Here is a 19,780-nt window from a genome sequence, read left to right on the forward strand (position 1 = left end):
TTTCCAAGAGAAACAGCAATTTATTTGTATTTCTTTCAATTTAATATACTGTATTCACTGGTCTTAATTCAATCACCTCTATATTGGGGAAAATAAAAGTACATTGGGTGAACACTTTGTGGAGCACCTAACTCTAATTGGTCTGCAAATATACAATTGAGCCTCCAGTTGCCTGTCATTTTAATCTTCACCCTACTCCCATTCAGACCCATCTGTCCTCAAGTTCCTACATTGGTTGAATTAAGCTGAAGGAACAGAACCTCGTCTTTCAATTCGGCACTTTACAGCATCCAAACACAACCATTAAGTTGAACTCAGATCATGACCACCACTCCCATTTTTTTCAGGCAGTTGATAACAGTTCTGCTGTTGCCATTTACACCTACTCTATCTTTTGCTTCTTATCTCATTTCCACCCCCTATTGTCTTTCACTGTAATCCGCTTTTGTCATTTAATCTCTCCTGTTTTTCCATTTTAACACCGACTTTTCCTTTTGTTATTACCCCCTTTCCCTGCCTCTGTTTAAAGTCTTCTGCAGCTCTAACTTTTTCCACTTCTGATAAAAGGTCATTAACTTGAAAGATTAACTTTATTTCTGTCTCTATAGATACTGCCTGACCTGTTGATTATTTCCTGCATTTCTTGTTATTACTGATTGCCAGCATCCAGTGTTTTGAAACAAAAACAGAAATGCTGAGAATTTTCAGTAGTTGTTCTCTTTTCTGTAGTTGGTGTGGGTCATTCTGCAATTGATCAAAGTCGGATAATTAAAAGTCACCATTTTGAAATGTCAATAAATTCTGTAAATTATTTTGAGCATTAATAGAAAGTTATTTATAAAGCCTTTGCCTCCATTGATTAGATTTGTGCAGTTTTGCAGACATAAATTAGAATCATAGAATGGTTGCAGCAGAGAAGGCCATTCAGCCCATCATGCCTGTGCTGGCTCACTCAGTGCCACTCACCTGCCTTTTGAAGTAACCTTGCAATATTTGCCTTTTCAAATAATGGTACGATTCCCTTTGAAAGCTCACTGCCACCACCATCATTTTCTCAGGCAGTGCATTTCAGCTCCTCGCCACTGGCTATGGTGAAAATGTTTTTCCTCATGTCGCCATTGCTTCTTCTGTCAATTGCTTGAAACCTGTGCCCGCTGGTTCTCAATCCATCAATTAATGGGAACAATTTCTCCCTATCTACTCTGTCTGGATCCTGCATGATTTGGGGTAGTTCCATTAAGTCTCCTTTCAACCTTCTCTTCTCCAAGGAGCACAGTTCCAACTTCTACAATTGTTTATAAAGGAATCAATGTTCCTCATCCTTGGAACCATTATTGCAAATCTTTTCTGTACTTCCTTCAACAATGGGTTTTGAATGTAGCCCAGTCCATCACGCAAACCAGCCTCCCATCCATTGACTCTGTCTACACTTCCCCACTGCCTCGGGAAAGCAGCCAGCATAATCAAGGACCCCACTCACCCTGGGCATACTCTCTTACACCTTCTTCTGTCTGGAAAAAGATACAAAAGTCTGAGATCACATACCAACCGACTCAAGAACTGCTTCTTCCCTGTTGCCATCAGACTTTTGAATGGACCTACCTTATATTAAGCTGATCTTTCTCTACAACCTATCTGTAACTGCAACACTATATTCCACACCTCCTTTCCTCCTCCCCTATGTAGTCTTATGAACGGTATGTTTTGTCTGTATGATATGCAAGACATGATGTGGAGATGCCAGCGTTGGACTGGGGTAAACACAGTAAGAAGTTTAACAACACCAGGTTAAAGTCCAACAGGTTTATTTGGTAGCAAAAGCCACACAAGCTTTCGGAGCTCTAAGCCCCTTCTTCAGGTGAGTGGGAATTCTGTTCACAAACAGAGCATATAAAGACACAAACTCAATTTACATGAATAATGGTTGGAATGCGAATACTTACAACTAATCAAGTTGAAACATGCTGTTTTGTTTCTTAAAGACTTGATTAGTTGTAAGTATTCGCATTCCAACCATTATTCATGTAAATTGAGTTTGTGTCTTTATATGCTCTGTTTGTGAACAGAATTCCCACTCACCTGAAGAAGGGGCTTGCAGCTCCGAAAGCTTGTGTGGCTTTTGCTACCAAATAAACCTGTTGGACTTTAACCTGGTGTTGTTAAACTTCTTACTGTGATATGCAAGAAACAGTACGTTTCATTGTAAGGGCAGCACTGTGGCACAGTGGTTATTACTGCTGCCTCACAGTGCCAGGGTCCTGGGTTTGATTCTCAACTTGGGTCATTGGCTGTGCGGAGCCTGCACGTTCTCCTTGTGTCTGCGTGGGTTTCCTCCGGATGCTTCGATTTCCTCCCACAGTCCAAAAGACGCGCTGGTTCGGTGCATTGGCTATGCTAAAATTCTCCCTCAGTGTACCCGAACAGGCGCCGGAGTGTGGTGACTAGGGAATTTTCACAGTAACTTCATTGCAGTGTTAATTGTAAGCCTACTTGTGACACTAATAAAGAATAAAAAATATCACAAAACCTATGACAATATCAAATATATATACAAATAAAACATAATTATGTATTTATATGGGGAGAGGACTTTCATTTATCACGCCCCTTGGACCTCCCAATCTATTTACAATACAAGCATTGACATATATATATCACACTTCGCATTGCTCCTGTGGGCAGCGCAGTGAATATGAACCACTGTGGGAGGTGGTGATGCGCATGCGCCGCTGCCAGCTGGCCTGCTGGGAGTTGTAGTTTCTAAGGTCACATGTTGCCGTGGTGACGTGGCTGTGCGGCACTACAACTCCCAGGTCTCCCCGCGCAAGGGAGTACTTTTCTACCTGTCACCGTGTGTTTGAATTGTCAGAGCGGGGCTGATGTGAAGCCAAGCCGGGGGGAAGCCGAGCTGCGGCAAAAGAGCGGTGACCCGCAGCGGCAATGTACGCGGCAGCGGGGACGAGGCGGGCAGCGACCTTTAGTGTCCGGCGCCGGGCCGCGCTCAGGCTGAGCTGGCGGTTCGGGGACCGCGGCGAAGCGGTGCCGGCCGGCGCTTGGGGCTCTGCCGCCGGCCTGCTCACGGAGGGGGCGGCCTCGCTTCTCCGGGACAACGGCAGGAATGGCGACAGGGTCCTGAACATCGGGAACATGAACCCGCAGGTCCGGGCTACCGAATACGCGGTGCGGGGACCCATCGTCATTAAAGCGGGGGAGATCGAGAAGGAGCTCCAGCAGGTGGGTTTGGCGGGCACCCTCCAGCTATATGTTTCATCAAATGCTGCCACGCCGGTGGAATCCATTCGGCCCATCGTGTCCCTGCTGTCTCTTTGGAACTATTCACTCACGAACTCAAAACGTTGTTTGATTTATTATTGTCACATGTGTTAACATAGTGAAAAGTATTGTTTCTTGCCCGCTATATAGATAAAACATACCGTTCGTAGAGAAGGAAACGAGAGATTGCAGAATGTAGTGTTACAGTCATAGCTAGGGTGTAGAGAAAGATCAACTTAATGCAAGGTAGGTCCCTTCAAAAGTCTTGACAGCAACAGGGAAGAAGCTATTTTTGAGTCGGTTGGTATGTGACCTCAGACTTTTTTTTTCGAAGGTGGAAGAGAATGTACGGGGTGCGTGGGGTCCTTATTTATGTTGGCTGCTTTGCTGAGACAGCGGGAAGTGTAGACAGAGTCAATGGATGGGAGGCTGATTTGCGTGATGGATTGGACTACATTCACACCTCATTCACTGTTTCTCTTCTCTCAGCTGCTGCCACACCTGCTGAGTTTAGCCAGCATTTTCTCTTTTTTTTTAAATTTCAGATTTCCAGCATCTGCAGTGATTTGCTTTTATCTATCCAATTGGCTGTTTTTCCCCCAAAGCTCCACAAATTATTCACCTTATTAAAATATATGAGCCCCTTTTTGGGAACATTTGCTTATTTATTTTTATCAGGCCTCATTTTATTCAGTGACTGCTGACATTGGTGCCTTGGGGTTCAATCTAAAGGCCGTCCAGTGCCTGTCTATACAGTTAACTGACTCACCATCTCCAGTTGCATCCTGGAAACAATACCCTCACTGTTGCCATTATTTTCTAAGAACTTGTTACTTGCCTGGAAAATGTCAGGAACTTATATGGTCTGAGCCAGAGTGTGTGGGTGGCTGCAATACTTCTGCTAGAGACTGGGCAACTGGAGGGCATGATGTGGAGATGCTGGCGTTGGACTGGAGTAAACACAGTAAGAAGTTTAACAACACCAGGTTAAAGTCCAACAGCCTTTAACTGGCAAAGGAAATGTAAATGGTTATGATAAAGGCTGAGAAAGGTGCTGAGAGAAGCTTTATCATCACCATTTACATTCCCTCTGTCTTTTTCTCTATGCTATTCCTATCAATTACAGCCCTGCCCTCACCTTCACTAATACAAATCTTGTCTGATTTTCCTTGTCTTCAGCTCTGACAAAAGGTCAGCCTGACTCGAAACATTGGCTCTATATTCTCTCCACAGATGCTGTCATACCTGCTGAGATTTTCCAGCATTTTGTGTTTTTTGTTCCAGATTCCAGCATCCGTAGTATTTTGCCCTTATCCCCAGAGAATTACCCTGGGCCTCTGGATTACTAGCCCAGTGACTGCCCCCTTTGAGCAGATCTCTGGCAGGAGAGGGTTTCTGAGAGAATTATGGATGTAATAAATGATCTTCTAGACCATCCATTGTGGATCTAGTAAAGAGTTAGTGAAGTGTTTCTAACTCTGCAGCTTAAATATAGAGCACAAAAGAGATCCTCTGAAACTAGTAGAAGATGTGAACGGAGAAGTGATTTCATTTTTTGTATTGACTTTACAGCTGTGACTGTAGATTGTAGAACATGCATATGCGGATCAGGAAGTCTTGTTCACAAAGTTCAGATGCATGAAGCTGCTGGCCTTAATAGCTTGACTTTCTACATAAATCAATGATTCTTTCTATCATCTTCCACCAACCGTACCTACCTGCACTGCCCCCAAATACCCCAGCAGCTTTCAATTGCTATCTCTACAGATATATCCTTGGGACCTGGGTTAATCTAGAAAATGTTGCACGTTTTTAACAAAATAAGCCTGGCTTGTGACTGCAACATTTTAACTTCAGCAAAGCTATTGTAGGTTAATTATAAATTGTTTTCAGTGGTTTATCAGCTGTAAAAACATTTATTTCACTGATTCCATGCCCTAAGGCATTTAGCAGATCTCTTGACCTTGCCTCAATCTTGAGGTATTCGGAGTTTGATAATTCTTTTGTGTTTTAGAGATTTGTATCATTACTTCTCATCCAATCTTATCTTAGACTTTGAGTGATGCTAGTGATAGGCGGAATGACTTGGTGCGTGTGTGTAACAGGTGTGTGTGTGTGGAACAGGTCTGGTAAATATGATTCTATAAAGCCATGATCAGAAATTCTGATGTTTGTGTTGCCTGCCTGGTACCATGATAAAGAACATCTCCCTACTGCTGGAGAAGTGGTGAAATGGGAGAGTGAAGATCCAATTTTGTGGTCGCTTTAGGAGCAACTTAGAACTAGGAGTTAGTTTCTATTGCAAGAGCTTGAGGAGCTGGGAATGAAATTAAATCGCAGACCCTTTGCCCATAATAAATGTTAGATTATTACCTTAGCTGCATGCAAGTTGGTATAGGGACAAATATGAGATGGTTAAATGTCTGACTCGGAGCTGTGTGGGGCGTAGGGCTTTCAATTCATAGGGTTGTAGTACTGGGGAAAGTGGGAACTTTTAGGGTATGACAAGGTTCTGGTGAACTGAATAACTAGGATGGTAGATAGGGCTTTAAACTAATAAAGTTGGGGTTGGGAGAATTCAAGATTGAGTAAATTCAAAGCCATGAAAGCTGTAGAAGAGTAGTGATTTTGATCAAGTTTTAAGAGGGTCAAGAAGGGACAGAGTATAGTAAAGATATTGGGGTATTAGTGATTAGGGTGACATCAGGAAAAAATAGAAAAAGCTAAAGGCGCCATATTTGAATCTGGAAAGTATTCTGAACAAAATCACTGAAATATCAGCACGTAGAAATTAATGGGTTTGATCTTAGACATTAGAGGTTTGGTTGTAGGGTGACTAGGGTTTGGAATTAAATATTTTTATGTGATTGGCAAAATAGAATAGGAGATGTTGACTTGATGATACAGGAAGGGATAAAGACAAGAGAGGATCTTGGCTGACATAAGCGAAGTGTAAAATTAGTTTGGGAGGAATAACAAGGGGCATAAAACAAATGGTGGGAGTTTTTTTTTAGAATCCCTACAATGCAGAAGGAGGCCATTTGGCCCATTGAGTCTGCACCGACCACAATCCCACCCAGGCCCTATCCCCATAACCCCATGCATTTACCCTGGCAAGTCCCCCGACACTAAGAGGCAATTTAGCATGGCCAATCAATCTTTGGACTGTGGGAGGAAACCCATGCAGACACAGGGAGAACGTGCAAACTCCACACACAGACCCCCAAGGTGGAATCGAACCCAGATCCCTGATGCTGTGAAGCAGCAGTGCTAACCACTGTGCTGCCCACAAGTTGTTCTTGGGTCTGTAACAGTGATTGTAGAGTCCTAAAGAATATTTCATAGGTATTCGGAGATGCATGTGAGAAGGGGATCCAATAAGCATGGGATTCTTTAATCCGCAAATAGACTAAACAATTCAAATTTGCTGTCATTAATGTAGAAAATGAGCCTGGAATGCATTCAGATAGTTTTCAAGGAACTGATTTGGGAATAGGCTATTTTTGATTGTGTTGTGGATTCAAAGTATACTAACCTTTGTTGTAAAGGGGCTCTGGGAAAGAAAGCTCATAATATGATAGAATCTTATATTGATTTTGAATGAAGCAAACTAGATAAATGTGAGGGGAGTTGGTTGACGGAGATTATGAAAGTAGATTAAAGATACCTAATGTGGTAGATAGGCAATGGCAGACATTTAAATAATTAATTCATAGCAGAGATACATTGCCTTAAACAATAAAAACATCACAGAAAAATTGTTCCAACAGTGTCTAACAAGAGAAGTTAAAAATAGTATTTGATTTTTTAAAAAAGGCTTAATGTTCCTAAAACAATAGTATGCTTAAGAATTGGGAAGTTTTTAAAGCTCAATAGAGGATGAACAAGGGATTGATAAAAAGAAAATAAGATACGAGTAAACCTGGTTAGAGGCATGCAATTAGGTTGCAAAAATTCCCTTAAGTAAGTAAAATAAAGAGCTTAACCAGAGTAAATATGGGTCACTTGGAAGCAGACATGGGAGAAATTATATTGGGGAATGTGGAAATGGCAAATGCATCAAGGAAATATTTTGTATTCGTTTCCACCTTGGAAGCCAGGAAACATTGTGGAAATGTTGGGGAATGAGGGGCCTTGTTGACAATTAGGAACTTAAAAGAAATTAGTGTTACTAAAGGAATAGCGCTGTTCAAATTAATGGGACAAAATTCTTCAGAACTGCACCTAAGATTTTAAAAGATGTGGCAACATTGGTTTTGATCTTCCAGAATTCCCTGTTAATTGTAGGAATTGAGGTTAAATATATAGGTGGAGGGCATTGGTTGGATGGTTACTTGAGCACATATAAAAGCGACATTGGCTTTTCATGTTCAGTGGGTGCTGTATGGGCTGGAGGCCATCATCAGCCCTGGTAAAGTCATTTTAATTTAATATTTTCTGTTAAAGGTTTTGATTTTTGTTACAATGTCCGTTTTTAAGAGACTGCTAATTAGTTGCTCAAAAGAGATACAGGAGTAGAATGGACTCAGGAGATGCATACTTGTAACTTTTCACTTTGTGAAATAAATCTATCCCAATCCAAGACTGGTGCCAGATTCTTCCTTCACTAATTCACTATCAGGATTGTAGCATTTTTAAGATTTGAGAATTGCTCCCATAAATTTAAAGGTGGTGTTCATAGCCCTGGGGGAGAGAGAGAACTGGGCATAATAGGCTATTTAGCCTGATATGAGTGATCAAGAAAATGCTACAATCTATTATTATTATGGATGTAATATTGGGACACTTCACATGGATTTATGAAAGTGAAATAGTGTCTGACAAATTTGTTACAGTTGAAACTAATAGGTGGATTAAGGGGAACTAGTGGATTTTCAAATATAATTTGATGAATTACCGGATGAGATTTTTGCAGTAAATTAAGGCTCCTGAGAATATATCAGCATAGGTTGATAACAACGAAAGAAGAGTAGAAATGAATGAGTCATTTTCAGGTTGGTGGGGTACTGCAAGATTCATTGTTTTGGTCTCATTGCTTTAATTTGTATCAGACACTTAGTTGAGGCAATCATGTGTAGTGTGTCCAAGTTATTGGGGTGGAAAAATGATCAAATAGCCTGCAAAAGGATGTAGAAAAGTTTGAGTCGGAAAGAACATGATGTGGAATATAATGTGGAGAAATTTGAAGTTATTCATTTTGCTAGAAAAATTGTCAGATTTTTAAAGTGTTGGGAAGCGTTGGTGTTTGGAGGAATCTGAGAAATGTGCCGTTGAAAATGTTGTGGCCTGCTTTTATAGTGTGCAAGCTCTTTTAGATTTTGTGTAGCCAAGCATATGTTATTTATCACGGAACAAGGCCTATGTTGTACCTTTCTGGTTGCTGTCAGGTACCTGTACAACGTCATGGGAATATTGAATCTGGGTGTCCTTTACATGAATCACAAGGTTACATCAAGTACAGTAAGCAATTAGGAAAGCAAATGTTGCCTTGGCCTTTACAGGGGGGTTAGAATAGAATCTTGTCAAGGTCCTATAAAACTGCATTGATATCATATTTGGAATACTGTGTACAGTTTTAGTTTCCTTTCCTAAGAATATAGATCTCTAAGAAGAGTGCAACAAAATTTCATCATACTGATTCCTGAGAAGAAGGAATTGTCCAATGAGGAGAAATTTAGTAAATCAGGCCTTTATTTCCAAGAGTTTAGAAGATTGTGGAGAAGATTGAAACATGTAAAATTCTTAAAGGGCTTGATAGGGTAGATGCAGGATGCATGTTTCTCTGACGTGGAATCTAGGACAGTGTCTGACAGTCTCAGAATGAGGTCACCCATTTAAACCTGAGGCAAGCAGAAATTTCTTCATTCTTCTCTACCCCATTGAGTATGTTTGGGTCAGAGATTGATAGTTTTTGTTGGATGATAAGGGAATCTCGGTGCCTGGGAATAATGCAGATAGGTGTAGAAGATCAGCCATGATCTGATTGACTGGCTGAGCAAGCTCAAGGGAACGAGTGGCTTACTTGCATTACTTATGTCCTTGCGTAATTTTAAAATAGTGTCCACTTATCTGGATTTTCCCCATAGGAGACAATAACTTCTTTGTTTCTATCCCATTGAATCCCTGAATTATTTTAACACTGCAATGAGATAAACCTATAACCGTCTAAACTGAAGGGAGCTTATGAAACTTGTTCCAGTAAAATCATAGAAATTTATGGCACAGAATGGTGTCATTCTACCCATCATGCCATAATTTAACCTTCTAAGCCATTTTAGTAAATCTGAGCTATGCCAATGTATCATTTTTGAGGGAGGCTCTTGGAAAGAAGTGACAAGTAGGAACTATCCACCCTTGCTCTCCGGAGCCTTCAACATGTCATTGATGAAGACGAACATCTCGCCAAGGCCATCCCCACACCCCCACTTCTTGCCTTCAAACAACCGCACAACCTCAAACAGACCATTGTCCGCAGCAAACTACCCAGCCTTCAGGAGAACAGTGACCAAGACACCACACAACCCTGCCACAGCAACCTCTGCAAGACGTGCCGGATCATCGACACAGATGCCATCATCTCACGTGAGAACACCATCCACCAGGTACACGGTACATACTCTTGCAACTCGGCCAACGTTGTCTACCTGATACGCTGCAAGAAAGGATGTCCCGAGGCATGGTACATTGGGGAAACTATGCAGACGCTGCGACAACGGATGAATGAACACCGCTCGACAATCACCAGGCAAGACTGTTCTCTTCCTGTTGGGGAGCACTTCAGCGGTCACGGGCATTCGGCCTCTGATATTCGGGTAAGCGTTCTCCAAGGCGGCCTTCGCGACACACGACAGCGCAGAGTCGCGGAGCAGAAACTGATAGCCAGGTTCCGCACACACAAGGACGGCCTCAACCGGGATATTGGGTTTATGTCACACTATTTCACATAAATATTTCTGCTTTTTTCCTCCTGAGTCTTTATCATGCGATCCTAGAATCAGAATTTATGTCACACTATTTGTAACTCCCACAGTTGCGTGGACCTGCAGAGTTTCACTGGCTGTCTTGTCTGGAGACAATACACATCTTTTTAGCCTGTCTTGATGCTCTCTCCACTCCCATTGTTTTGTTTCTTAAAGACTGGATTAGTTGTAAGTATTCGCATTCCAACCATTATTCATGTAAATTGAGTCTGTGTCTTATAAGTTCTGTTTGTGAACAGAATTCCCACTCACCTGAAGAAGGGGCTCAGAGCCTCGAAAGCTTGTGTGGCTTTTGCTACCAAATAAACCTGTTGGACTTTAACCTGGTGTTGTTAAACTTCTTACTGTGTTTACCCCAGTCCAACGCCGGCATCTCCACAACTTGGCTCCACCAGGCTGAGATTAGCTAATTTTGGGTTGATTATGACTTAAACCTGAAATTTTCTTAGTCTGTATAATTCAGTATCACATCATGTGCTGATTTTGTCCACTAAACATTAAGGGAGAAAAGGCTCGTATGAATAAATTTGCTGTACACTGACGACACCAAGATTACCTCATCACCATTTTTCTCTCAACACCTTGTGTATAATTCATCAAATTGCCTGTCCAACATCCAGCGCTGAACGAGCAGAAATTATCCACCAGCTGACTACTGAAGACTGAAGCCATTGCCTTCAGATTCCACCACAAACTGTTCCCCAGCCATCTACTCCAATACTTTACCTGGCAACTATCTGAGCTATGTGTCATTTTTGACCCCAAGATGAAGTTACAACCACATAACTGCACCATTCGAATGCCCACCTAATTCTACCTCAATAGTATTCCCCATCGGTGTCCCTAACTCGCTTCATCTGCTGCTTAAGCACTCATCTGGAGGCAACAAAAGCATGAATTTGACTATTCCAATACACTCCAGATTGGCTCCCCCCATGTCATAAATCACAAGTTCAGCCTTTTTTAAATATATCTGGTACCAAAAATGAAAGTGTGGGTTCTTCCCTTTTTCTTAAAGCGTTGGCTCAGAAGGGAGAGTTTTCTTGGGCACTGCTGTATGCTGGGTAGTCACTGCACTTGTCGTTCACATCTACAGAGAATATCAAGTAATTCTAGATTTTGTAGATCCAGTATATATTGGATTTATAAATCTTTAACTTGATAACTTCAACCCTCTTCAACCACTGCTTTGAAGACCTTTCATGTTGTTTTAACCTGATTTATTTTGTAATATGAATCTTGCGGGAGCAAATGTTTTTCATTCCAACCTGCTCAGCCTTAAAATCTGATTCCTTTGAAGTAAGATATTGTTCTTCAGTGAACTGAAGGCATGCTATTCAGTGTTGTGAATAAAAAGTAAATTTTGATGATTAAAGCAATCGGCATTAAGAAAGATTTGACAGATAAAGTGATATGTAAAAGCCTAGCTTAGTCTTTGTCACATATTGATGAGGTCCATTTTGCAATCTAGTTTTATTTAATAGTTAAGCAAGATGTCTCAAGTTTCAGCAATGTTTCCTGTTACAAGGCTGTCTCACTATGTATTGTATTTCAAATCCCTCTAAGAAAAAAAATCATGTTGCTTCAGAAATGGTTGAATCACGTTGAAATAGTCTGCACTTGCATATAAAGATGTGGTTAATGTGTAATCTTTTCATGAGTTCCATTCAGTAGAAAATTCTATTGAATCCGACAATCTCAGTAGTGCAAAGAACACTAAAGAATCAGTATAGCTTTTAGCTTTCGTGTATGTGTATGTATGTGTATATATATTTCTTTGCCATTCCTGTTATGTCAGTTTGATGCAATTGCTTTAAGTTTTCTGCAATGTCCTGACAGTTATTTGAAAGTTACATTTGCTAACCACGAAATATTCCCCAAATTGTTTAGAATGTCTGCATTGGTTTGAAGAACACTTTTTAGGAACTGTTTAAGTAGGTTGAATCATTTGACTTGTGTTTGCCAGATGCAAGTGGTAGCTGCCTGCTTTTGAGAAGACAATACTTTTGAGACCCTGATCCCAAAATAAACCTTCCTCTTTATGATACAGTATAACAGTAGATGTGCTAGTCAGTGTCCTGGAAGAATTTGCTAAGTAAAAAATAAGCTTGTTTCTGAAATTGAGTACACTCCTATTAGTGTAAATGTCATTTAAAAAAAGTTAGTCACAGGTAAGCTTGCATTAACACTGCAATGAAGTTACTGTGAAAATCCCATTGTTGTTGGAACTTTGCTGCTGATGCTGTCTTGACAGCTGAGTCTTCCTATTCATTCCTCAGAGTTCCAATTCTTTGCTGCTCTTTTGATGCTTCAACCTGATTGTTATGCCATGGCTGGTTACTGATTGTTGTTGTTGCCAGGCTTTTATCAACAGTTTCTTGAAGCTTCTGAACAGCCAGTTTCTTGTCATGTAGGTGGCTCGCCCTCCATTGTCCAGCTTCTTTTATGGGGGTTAAGGGATTATCTCACAATCCTTAAACTCTGTCGTGCCAAACCCAGATGATTACGCTCTGATTTTGGCAAGTGAAGTCCTCATAACCTCCAGATGCACATTTCAACACCCACCCATTTCTTTCTAATTGTTTCTCCAGCACACCCACGCCACCCCCTCCATCTTTCATTGTTGCTGCCAACCTTTTTTTTTTCGCCCACAAATTGAGTCTTGGCTCCAAATCTGGATGTTTTACATTTTAATCTGGCTCTTTAGATTCTTCCACTTGCACATGCATACATTTGCTCCTTTTTTTCCCCCCCCTTCTGCTTTTAAAAATATGATCCTTCCCCTTTCCACTGCTCCATCCCTGTTTATTTCCTTTCCTACCATTTTAAGCTCAAATCCTTCATGGACTACCCAGCAGTCACCTCACACTCTCTTTGGCAACTACTGTTATGGCATGGCTACTTGTGACCTTCTCCTTGAACAGAAACATACACTACCTTTCCCAGAATGTACCCCCTTCATTAAATGACAATCTCATTAATCTCCCCTCCATTCCTCCTTTCCTGTTTCCCTTCTCTAAAGCTTGTGCGACTGTGTGTACAGGTAGGAAGCTGAAATAATCAGCACCCTTCTTGTTTACTCTCCATTTCTAAATTTAACCAGGCAGCATGTTTTTAATAGTGACTTCTCCTGACCTTGCGCAGTTGCCTCTGGAGTATTGCAAGATTTCATTCCTGGCACCTTCTGTGTGCATCTGATAGAGAATTTCGCAACTACTCCCTCTACTTCACCACACACAAGCGCCCACCCCATCCCACATGTTTTATGCTCAGCCTGATCTTGTAAGTTGTCAATGTCACATTCTGCATTGTTTTGACTCTGGGCTGCTATTTCCTTTGTCACTGACTTTCTTCACTTGATGGTAGCAATTTCGGTTGTTCTGTTCTGCCCCTTGCTAATTGTCTCTCCAAATTTTTAAAATTGACCTTTTTGACTAACCTCAGCAAACTCTCCTAATCGTGTGCTGCTTGGTCTATCATGGTCTCTTTATTGAAGCCCTGAGGGATATTTTGTTATGTTAAAGACACTATACAAAATGCAAATTAAAATAACAACATGTCATTTATCTTTCAAAGCTGAAACCAAAATCAAGATTCAGTGGCATAATTGGCATTAGAAATGTTGACCTGAAATTTCACTTCCGTTTCAGAATTTACAATCCTGAATTGACTTTTAAATCCAGATTTGTATTTGTCTTATGCAAAGTAATTGACAAAAGTAATGGGTTTTTTTTTGTGTTCATTATGGGCCAGCATAAATTACAGCAAGTAATAGTTCTTTTTAAAATGAGATTGTGCATTTTAAAAGGAACTTGAATTTGAGAGAAACTTGCCAAATGAAAGGATAAAATTAAGTCTTTTGCTTTTCTCTGGTGCCTTTACTTGCTTCCAAATCATTCATGTTGTTTACAGGACAATTGCAGTTTCCAAGTCACCTGAAATAAAAGTGCCTGGTTTAAATAGCATTCATGCTTGTTTTTTGTGGTTGGCAAACAGCATTTTGAACCCTGCTATCACTGTGGTATACAATGTGACATGAAATCCAAGGCATGAAAGAACAGTCTGTAACTTAATCCCATTGGCGATCATATTTGTTCAGCTGACACACGTTGGAAATAATTACACAGGATGCTTGCTCGGTCTATGAATAGTTGATTTTGACTTGACAGGGTTGGCAGGCTTTATTTTCCACATCGAAATCTCAGTTGAGACTGATTACATTATGAATGGCTTTTCACTTATTTATATTACTCAAAATATGGCAAGATCTGCAGTGATATCTCTAGTGCACTGTGAACACTGCATTCACTATCAGAATGATTGGTATGAAATCTGTGTTCGTGTTTAAAAAGCCCAACATCCTTCCTTTGGTATTTATATTTTGTTTGGACCAGATCTAGTTTCTAATAATATTTGTGTGGTCCAAAACCCAGAATAATCTATCCTTGCTGCAATTCATAGTAACTGATGTAATTTTATTGCAATTGTAGGGCATGGCTGATTAGTTAAACTATTACACATCTTGTGAAATATATTATTTTGTTATATTTCTAGTACCTTTTGCTTCATCCTTCAAAATGTAAGTTACTTTAATTTCTCTCCCTGTCTGCAAATTTAATTTCCATTTATTTGCACTATAATTTGTCTTTTGCTCTATTTTCCATGAGCAATTGCATAAAGTACTTGATTGGTTTATTTTCTCGTCATTGTCTCTGTTATATAATGATTATAATATAAATATTCTCCCCCTTACTGAAGTTATCAAGGGAGATTGAACAACAGGAACAATCATCACAACCATTATTTGTGATCCTTTGCCAAGGTGCTGATCTGGCTCCTTAATTGACTCCAGTCGCTATCATAGAATCCCTACAGTACAGAAGAAGGCCATTCGGCCCATCAAGTCTGTACCAACCACAATCCCACACGCTTAACCCTGCTAATTCCCCTGACACTAGGGTCAATTTAACATGGCAGAGCAACCTACCCCACTCATCTTTGGACTGTGGGAAGAAATGTTTCCGATCAGCATCAAAGCATCTCATAAACGTCTCCCTCTGGTCCTGGCATAAACATCAGTCTCCCTTATGGCATGCAAAATTTTTATCTCAAAGAATAATAACTGGGACAGAATTTTCATTCAATGATTTAGGCTGTATTAAATTATATTCGGATTGGAACAAAATCCTTATTTTTGTAACAATGCATCCCATTCTGGTCATAGTTTTTAGGAAGGATGTGACAGTCTTTGAGAGTGCGTGCAGAGGAGATTTATGAGAATGGTTTCAGGAATGAGAAATTTTGGCTACAAGATTAGGTTGGAGAAGCTGGCGTTGTTCTCCTTGGAGCAAAGGAGGTTGAGGAAGAATTGGATAAGAGGTATGCAGGATTATGAAAGGTTTAGATAAGACGGACAAAGAAAAGCTGTTTCCATTAGCTGATGATGCAAGGACTAGGGGACACGGATTTAAGACTTTGGGACAGACTTGGAGGGGGATTTGATGATTAACATTTTATGCAACAAGTGACAACCCCCCTCTCTACAAAAATGGTGGAATTGAAAATGTCAATGATTTCAAAAGGTTATTGAATGAACACGAAGGAAATAAACTTGCAGGACTACTGTGATAAGAGCCTGGTAATGGGACTGACTCGATTGCTTTACACAGAGCCGGCATGGACTTGCTGGGCTGAATTGCCACCTCCTGAGTGTAACAACTCTGACAACCTGCATTTAAAAAGGGACCTTTTCTAATATAGAAAATAATTGCTGGTGTTCTTCACAAGCAGTTACATACATGATTCTAAAAGCTTTGTCAAACAGTTAGGCTTGAAGGAGCGTCATAACGACAGAATAGGGAAGGATGGGAGAAGTTTCGCGAAAACATTCCAGAGCTATTTGTTGCCATTTCTGAGGCAAAGGGTTGCTTAAGAGTCCTCACTGATTTATAGGGTTGGAGGAGCTTACAGAGATGAGGAGCGTCAAGACCATGGAGGTATTTGAACTTGGATGGGAGTTCTGGAGTTAAGGAAGTGGCGGGTTGGAAGTTAACATAGGTCAGCAAGCACAGACTGATGGATGAGCAGGACTTGATACTGGTTAGGATATGGGCAACAGAGCCTTGGATGAGCTCGAGTCTATGGCAGGCATTGGGATCATTAAGACCGGAATGTATAGAAGTATGGATACAGACTGAGGACACTCTGGATATTGAAAGTCCACAGGAATTGGGTTAAAACTAATTTCCACACTCAGTTCTCAAAGTTCAGGGACCATTTCAGCTGAGGTCTCCGATAAAAGGGGGAGCCAAATTATTGAGCTGTAGTCACGTTGGTGTCAATCTTCATGGTAGGTTGGTATATTTACTAATAATAAACCTGAATGAAGAAAGAAAAAGGTGTTTAAATACATTTAATTGTTTGGTTTTTGGTACTTGGTGTGTGAATGTTAATGATGGGAGGGAGAATTTGTTTTTCTCTGCTGGCTACTCGATCTGTATTATCTTTTGAATAGTTCAACCTCCTTTTTTGTAGGTGTGATACTCAGAGGTACAACAATAGATCTGAAAAGTCTTGAGGCTACAGGTTTTGGACACTCTGCCTTTGAACAGTCTGAGGCAACAGATGGGCTCCAGAAACAAGATTTATTGTACATTCCCATTCAGCTCTTTATATTGTTAGGTTTTCTCTAAAGAGTATGCATGAAGTGTTAATGCCTTTTCATTTATTTTCAACTCATGATATCGTTAATGACTCTTTTTTTTCCAAGCTGTCTGGTTAATCCACTGATGGGTTATGCTGTCTCTGTAACAATTAGATGGAACTGATGACTTTAATTGCTCCTTTTCCGGAATGTATTATAGCAAATAGTCACATTGCATTTGACTATGATTGTTCTATGTCTTATGCATAGGGAGCCCAGAAGCCCTTCACAGAAGTAATCAAAGCTAACATAGGAGACGCTCATGCTATGGGGCAGCAACCGATCACATTTCTGAGACAGGTGGGTGTGTTTGAGTATAAAATGTATGTTGCAGTGCTTTCTGGAAGATTTTTCAAAAAAAATCATTTTGTTCTGAAAGAAAAGGTTAACCCCCACCAAATCCTATTTAATATTGAATGTTTCCTGGTTTCCGCAGTGCATTTTGGTTTCAGTTGTGGCTGTAAATGTGTGTTTATTGTAAGGAATGCTTTTTATAAATCTGTGGGGAGGTGGGTGGATCAATTCTGTTCACTTACAGCCTGAGTTTCTATACAATTTGAAATGAGCTAGACATCTAAATTGTTTTTTCTAGGATTTGGAATTTCTTTCTGAATTGTGTACAATATTTTGAAACATGTTTTGATAAAGTAACATAGCGTCAGTCATCAGTGATACTGCAATCCTGGATACTGATAGACATAGTTGGTAGAAGAGATGTAGCTAACTTCAACTTTTCAGTAATATCAGTGGGGGATGGGAGAATCTTTTTTTCAATCACAATATTTTTTTCACGAATAATTAAAGTTTATTTCAATGCATTTTCTCGTCGGTACCTGGCGGAACATCTGATTAGATTCTTTAATAAGTGAGGTTGAGCCATGGCTTACTTTCTAAATGTGTAAAACTATTCTGCATTACCATGCGAGATCAAGCATGTGGAGGAGCAGAGATTTAGAGATGTATTTACAGAGATCACTAAAAATTGTGGTTAGGTACATTAAGCAGTTTAAAAGGCTAATGGAATGTCAGTCTTTATTTCAAGGGCTTTACGATGGGGTTGAAAGTTATGCTTTGGTTACATAAGGCTCTGATATTCCGCATCTAAAATGCAGCATTCCATTCTGGTTTCTTCACCTCAGGTAGGGTGAATTAGTTTTGGGGAGTGCAGCACAGATTTACCAGCGTGATAAAAGGCATATGTTATGAGAGTAGTGAGCTTTTGATACAGGGTCATCATCCTCCCAAAATGTTAAGTTTGTTTCTCTCCACACGGCTGATGTGTGACCTGAGTATTTCCAGCATTTTTTGTTTTTTTGTTATGAGGACAAATTCTGTGGATTCGGCATGTATTCTGTCTAGCATAAATAATTAATTGAAGCGTTGATGTTTGCAGGGTTTGACAGGATAGATAGTGAGAAGCTCTTTCCCAGGGTGGGTTGTACAGAACTGCGGGGGGGGGGACTTTAAAATTAGAACTTGGATATTCAGGGTGATGTTCACATAAAGGGCAGTGGAAATATGGGACTCTTCCTGAAAATCTATTGAAGGTTAGGTCCAACTTCTGATTGGTCTACGACTGTCCTGATATTCTTTAACCCCTCCTTGTGCATAAAAAGTCTGACATATGTTTGTACCCGCAATCTTAATGTGTGTCAGCTAAATACTATGTTGTGAAAAGGTTCATTGCGTATTGAATAACTGCAACATTATTTTAAAACAAATTGTGATCTAAAAATTTATGGTAGACCGTCCTCTTCCTTTTGTCTTGTCTCATTTAGACAAATCAAACATTTCTATATTTTCAAAGCCCTTTTGGCCACCTTTTATTTTCAGGTAGCAAATAGCACTTGATGGGCCAAGTGGCCTAATTCTGCTCCTATGTCTTATGGCACTTTATTTATCATAAGGATTGTCTGACCTGCTGAGTATTTCCAGGAAGGAAGCCAGAGACACGTATAGCACATAGGATTAGCAGCATTGGCAAGTGTATGCATGACTGAGAAAATATTGTTTTCGTACTTTCCAACTCAGGATCTGAGAGATTCATGCCCCTATTTTTTTCCTGTAAATGTAGTTTTTAAGTGCTTTGAATTAAATCCCTGTGTGAGATTCACAAATTATAAATTTGAGGAGGATTTTTTGTTTTGTGGAAGAAAAATACAATAAAAAATCTATTTAAATACTTAATTGGAATATGTCTTTTGCCCAATTCAGGTTGTTGCTCTTTGTACTTATCCAGAGCTGTTTGGGAGTCCACAATTCCCTGCTGATGCAAAGGAGAGAGCCCAACGTATCCTGCTGGACTGTGGAGGAAACAGTTTAGGTATCTATGCTTCATCGCCATTGTGTACTTATGTGTTCACTTTTAGGAAAATGCTGTTCAGCAGTTCTGAAGCCATCAGTGAGTGATAAGTATAAAAGGTTAATAGTGAAATTTTCATATAAGATTATAATTTGGAGCTTTTTCTCAATCCCATACTCCAGTTTATATTGAGTTCTAGTGATGAGGGATGGTAGGGGTTGGGGAAGGGGGAGGAAGAAATGGGGCAATGGTATGTCTATATTACAACATGTGGGATAGGATTATCTTGATGGGATTTTCTTTTCCTGAACTGTTTGATTTGACTGATTTTTAGAATTACCTATTGGACACTCTTTGAGTTGTGTGGAACAACAATTTGCTATTGGACTGGCTGTTAATTCCAAACCCAAATAGAATATTCAAGTTGCGTGAAGGTTGAAATAGCTTGGGAGGAAAAACAATTGAGCAATGATTTGCAGATAATCATCACCTAGCAATCGATGCTAGGGATGTATGTTCGAC

At 40.1% G+C, this 19,780-nt stretch overlaps 1 protein-coding gene across 1 annotated transcript in view; it reads left to right on the forward strand.

The window, feature by feature from the left end:
* The first annotated feature begins 2,676 nt into the window (after positions 1-2,676).
* gpt2 (glutamic pyruvate transaminase (alanine aminotransferase) 2) overlaps positions 2,677-19,780 on the forward strand; it is a 39,429-nt gene continuing 22,325 nt past the window's right edge. Inside the window, exons 1-3 of the mRNA XM_078210835.1 lie at positions 2,677-3,234; positions 17,167-17,256; positions 19,171-19,279. Of these exons, the coding sequence (XP_078066961.1) occupies positions 2,941-3,234; positions 17,167-17,256; positions 19,171-19,279 (493 nt within the window). The 5' untranslated portion in view covers positions 2,677-2,940. The remainder of the gene's footprint in view (positions 3,235-17,166; positions 17,257-19,170; positions 19,280-19,780) is intronic.

This window comes from Mustelus asterias, chromosome 4, assembly GCF_964213995.1.
Source record: "Mustelus asterias chromosome 4, sMusAst1.hap1.1, whole genome shotgun sequence".
Lineage (NCBI taxonomy): Eukaryota > Metazoa > Chordata > Chondrichthyes > Carcharhiniformes > Triakidae > Mustelus > Mustelus asterias.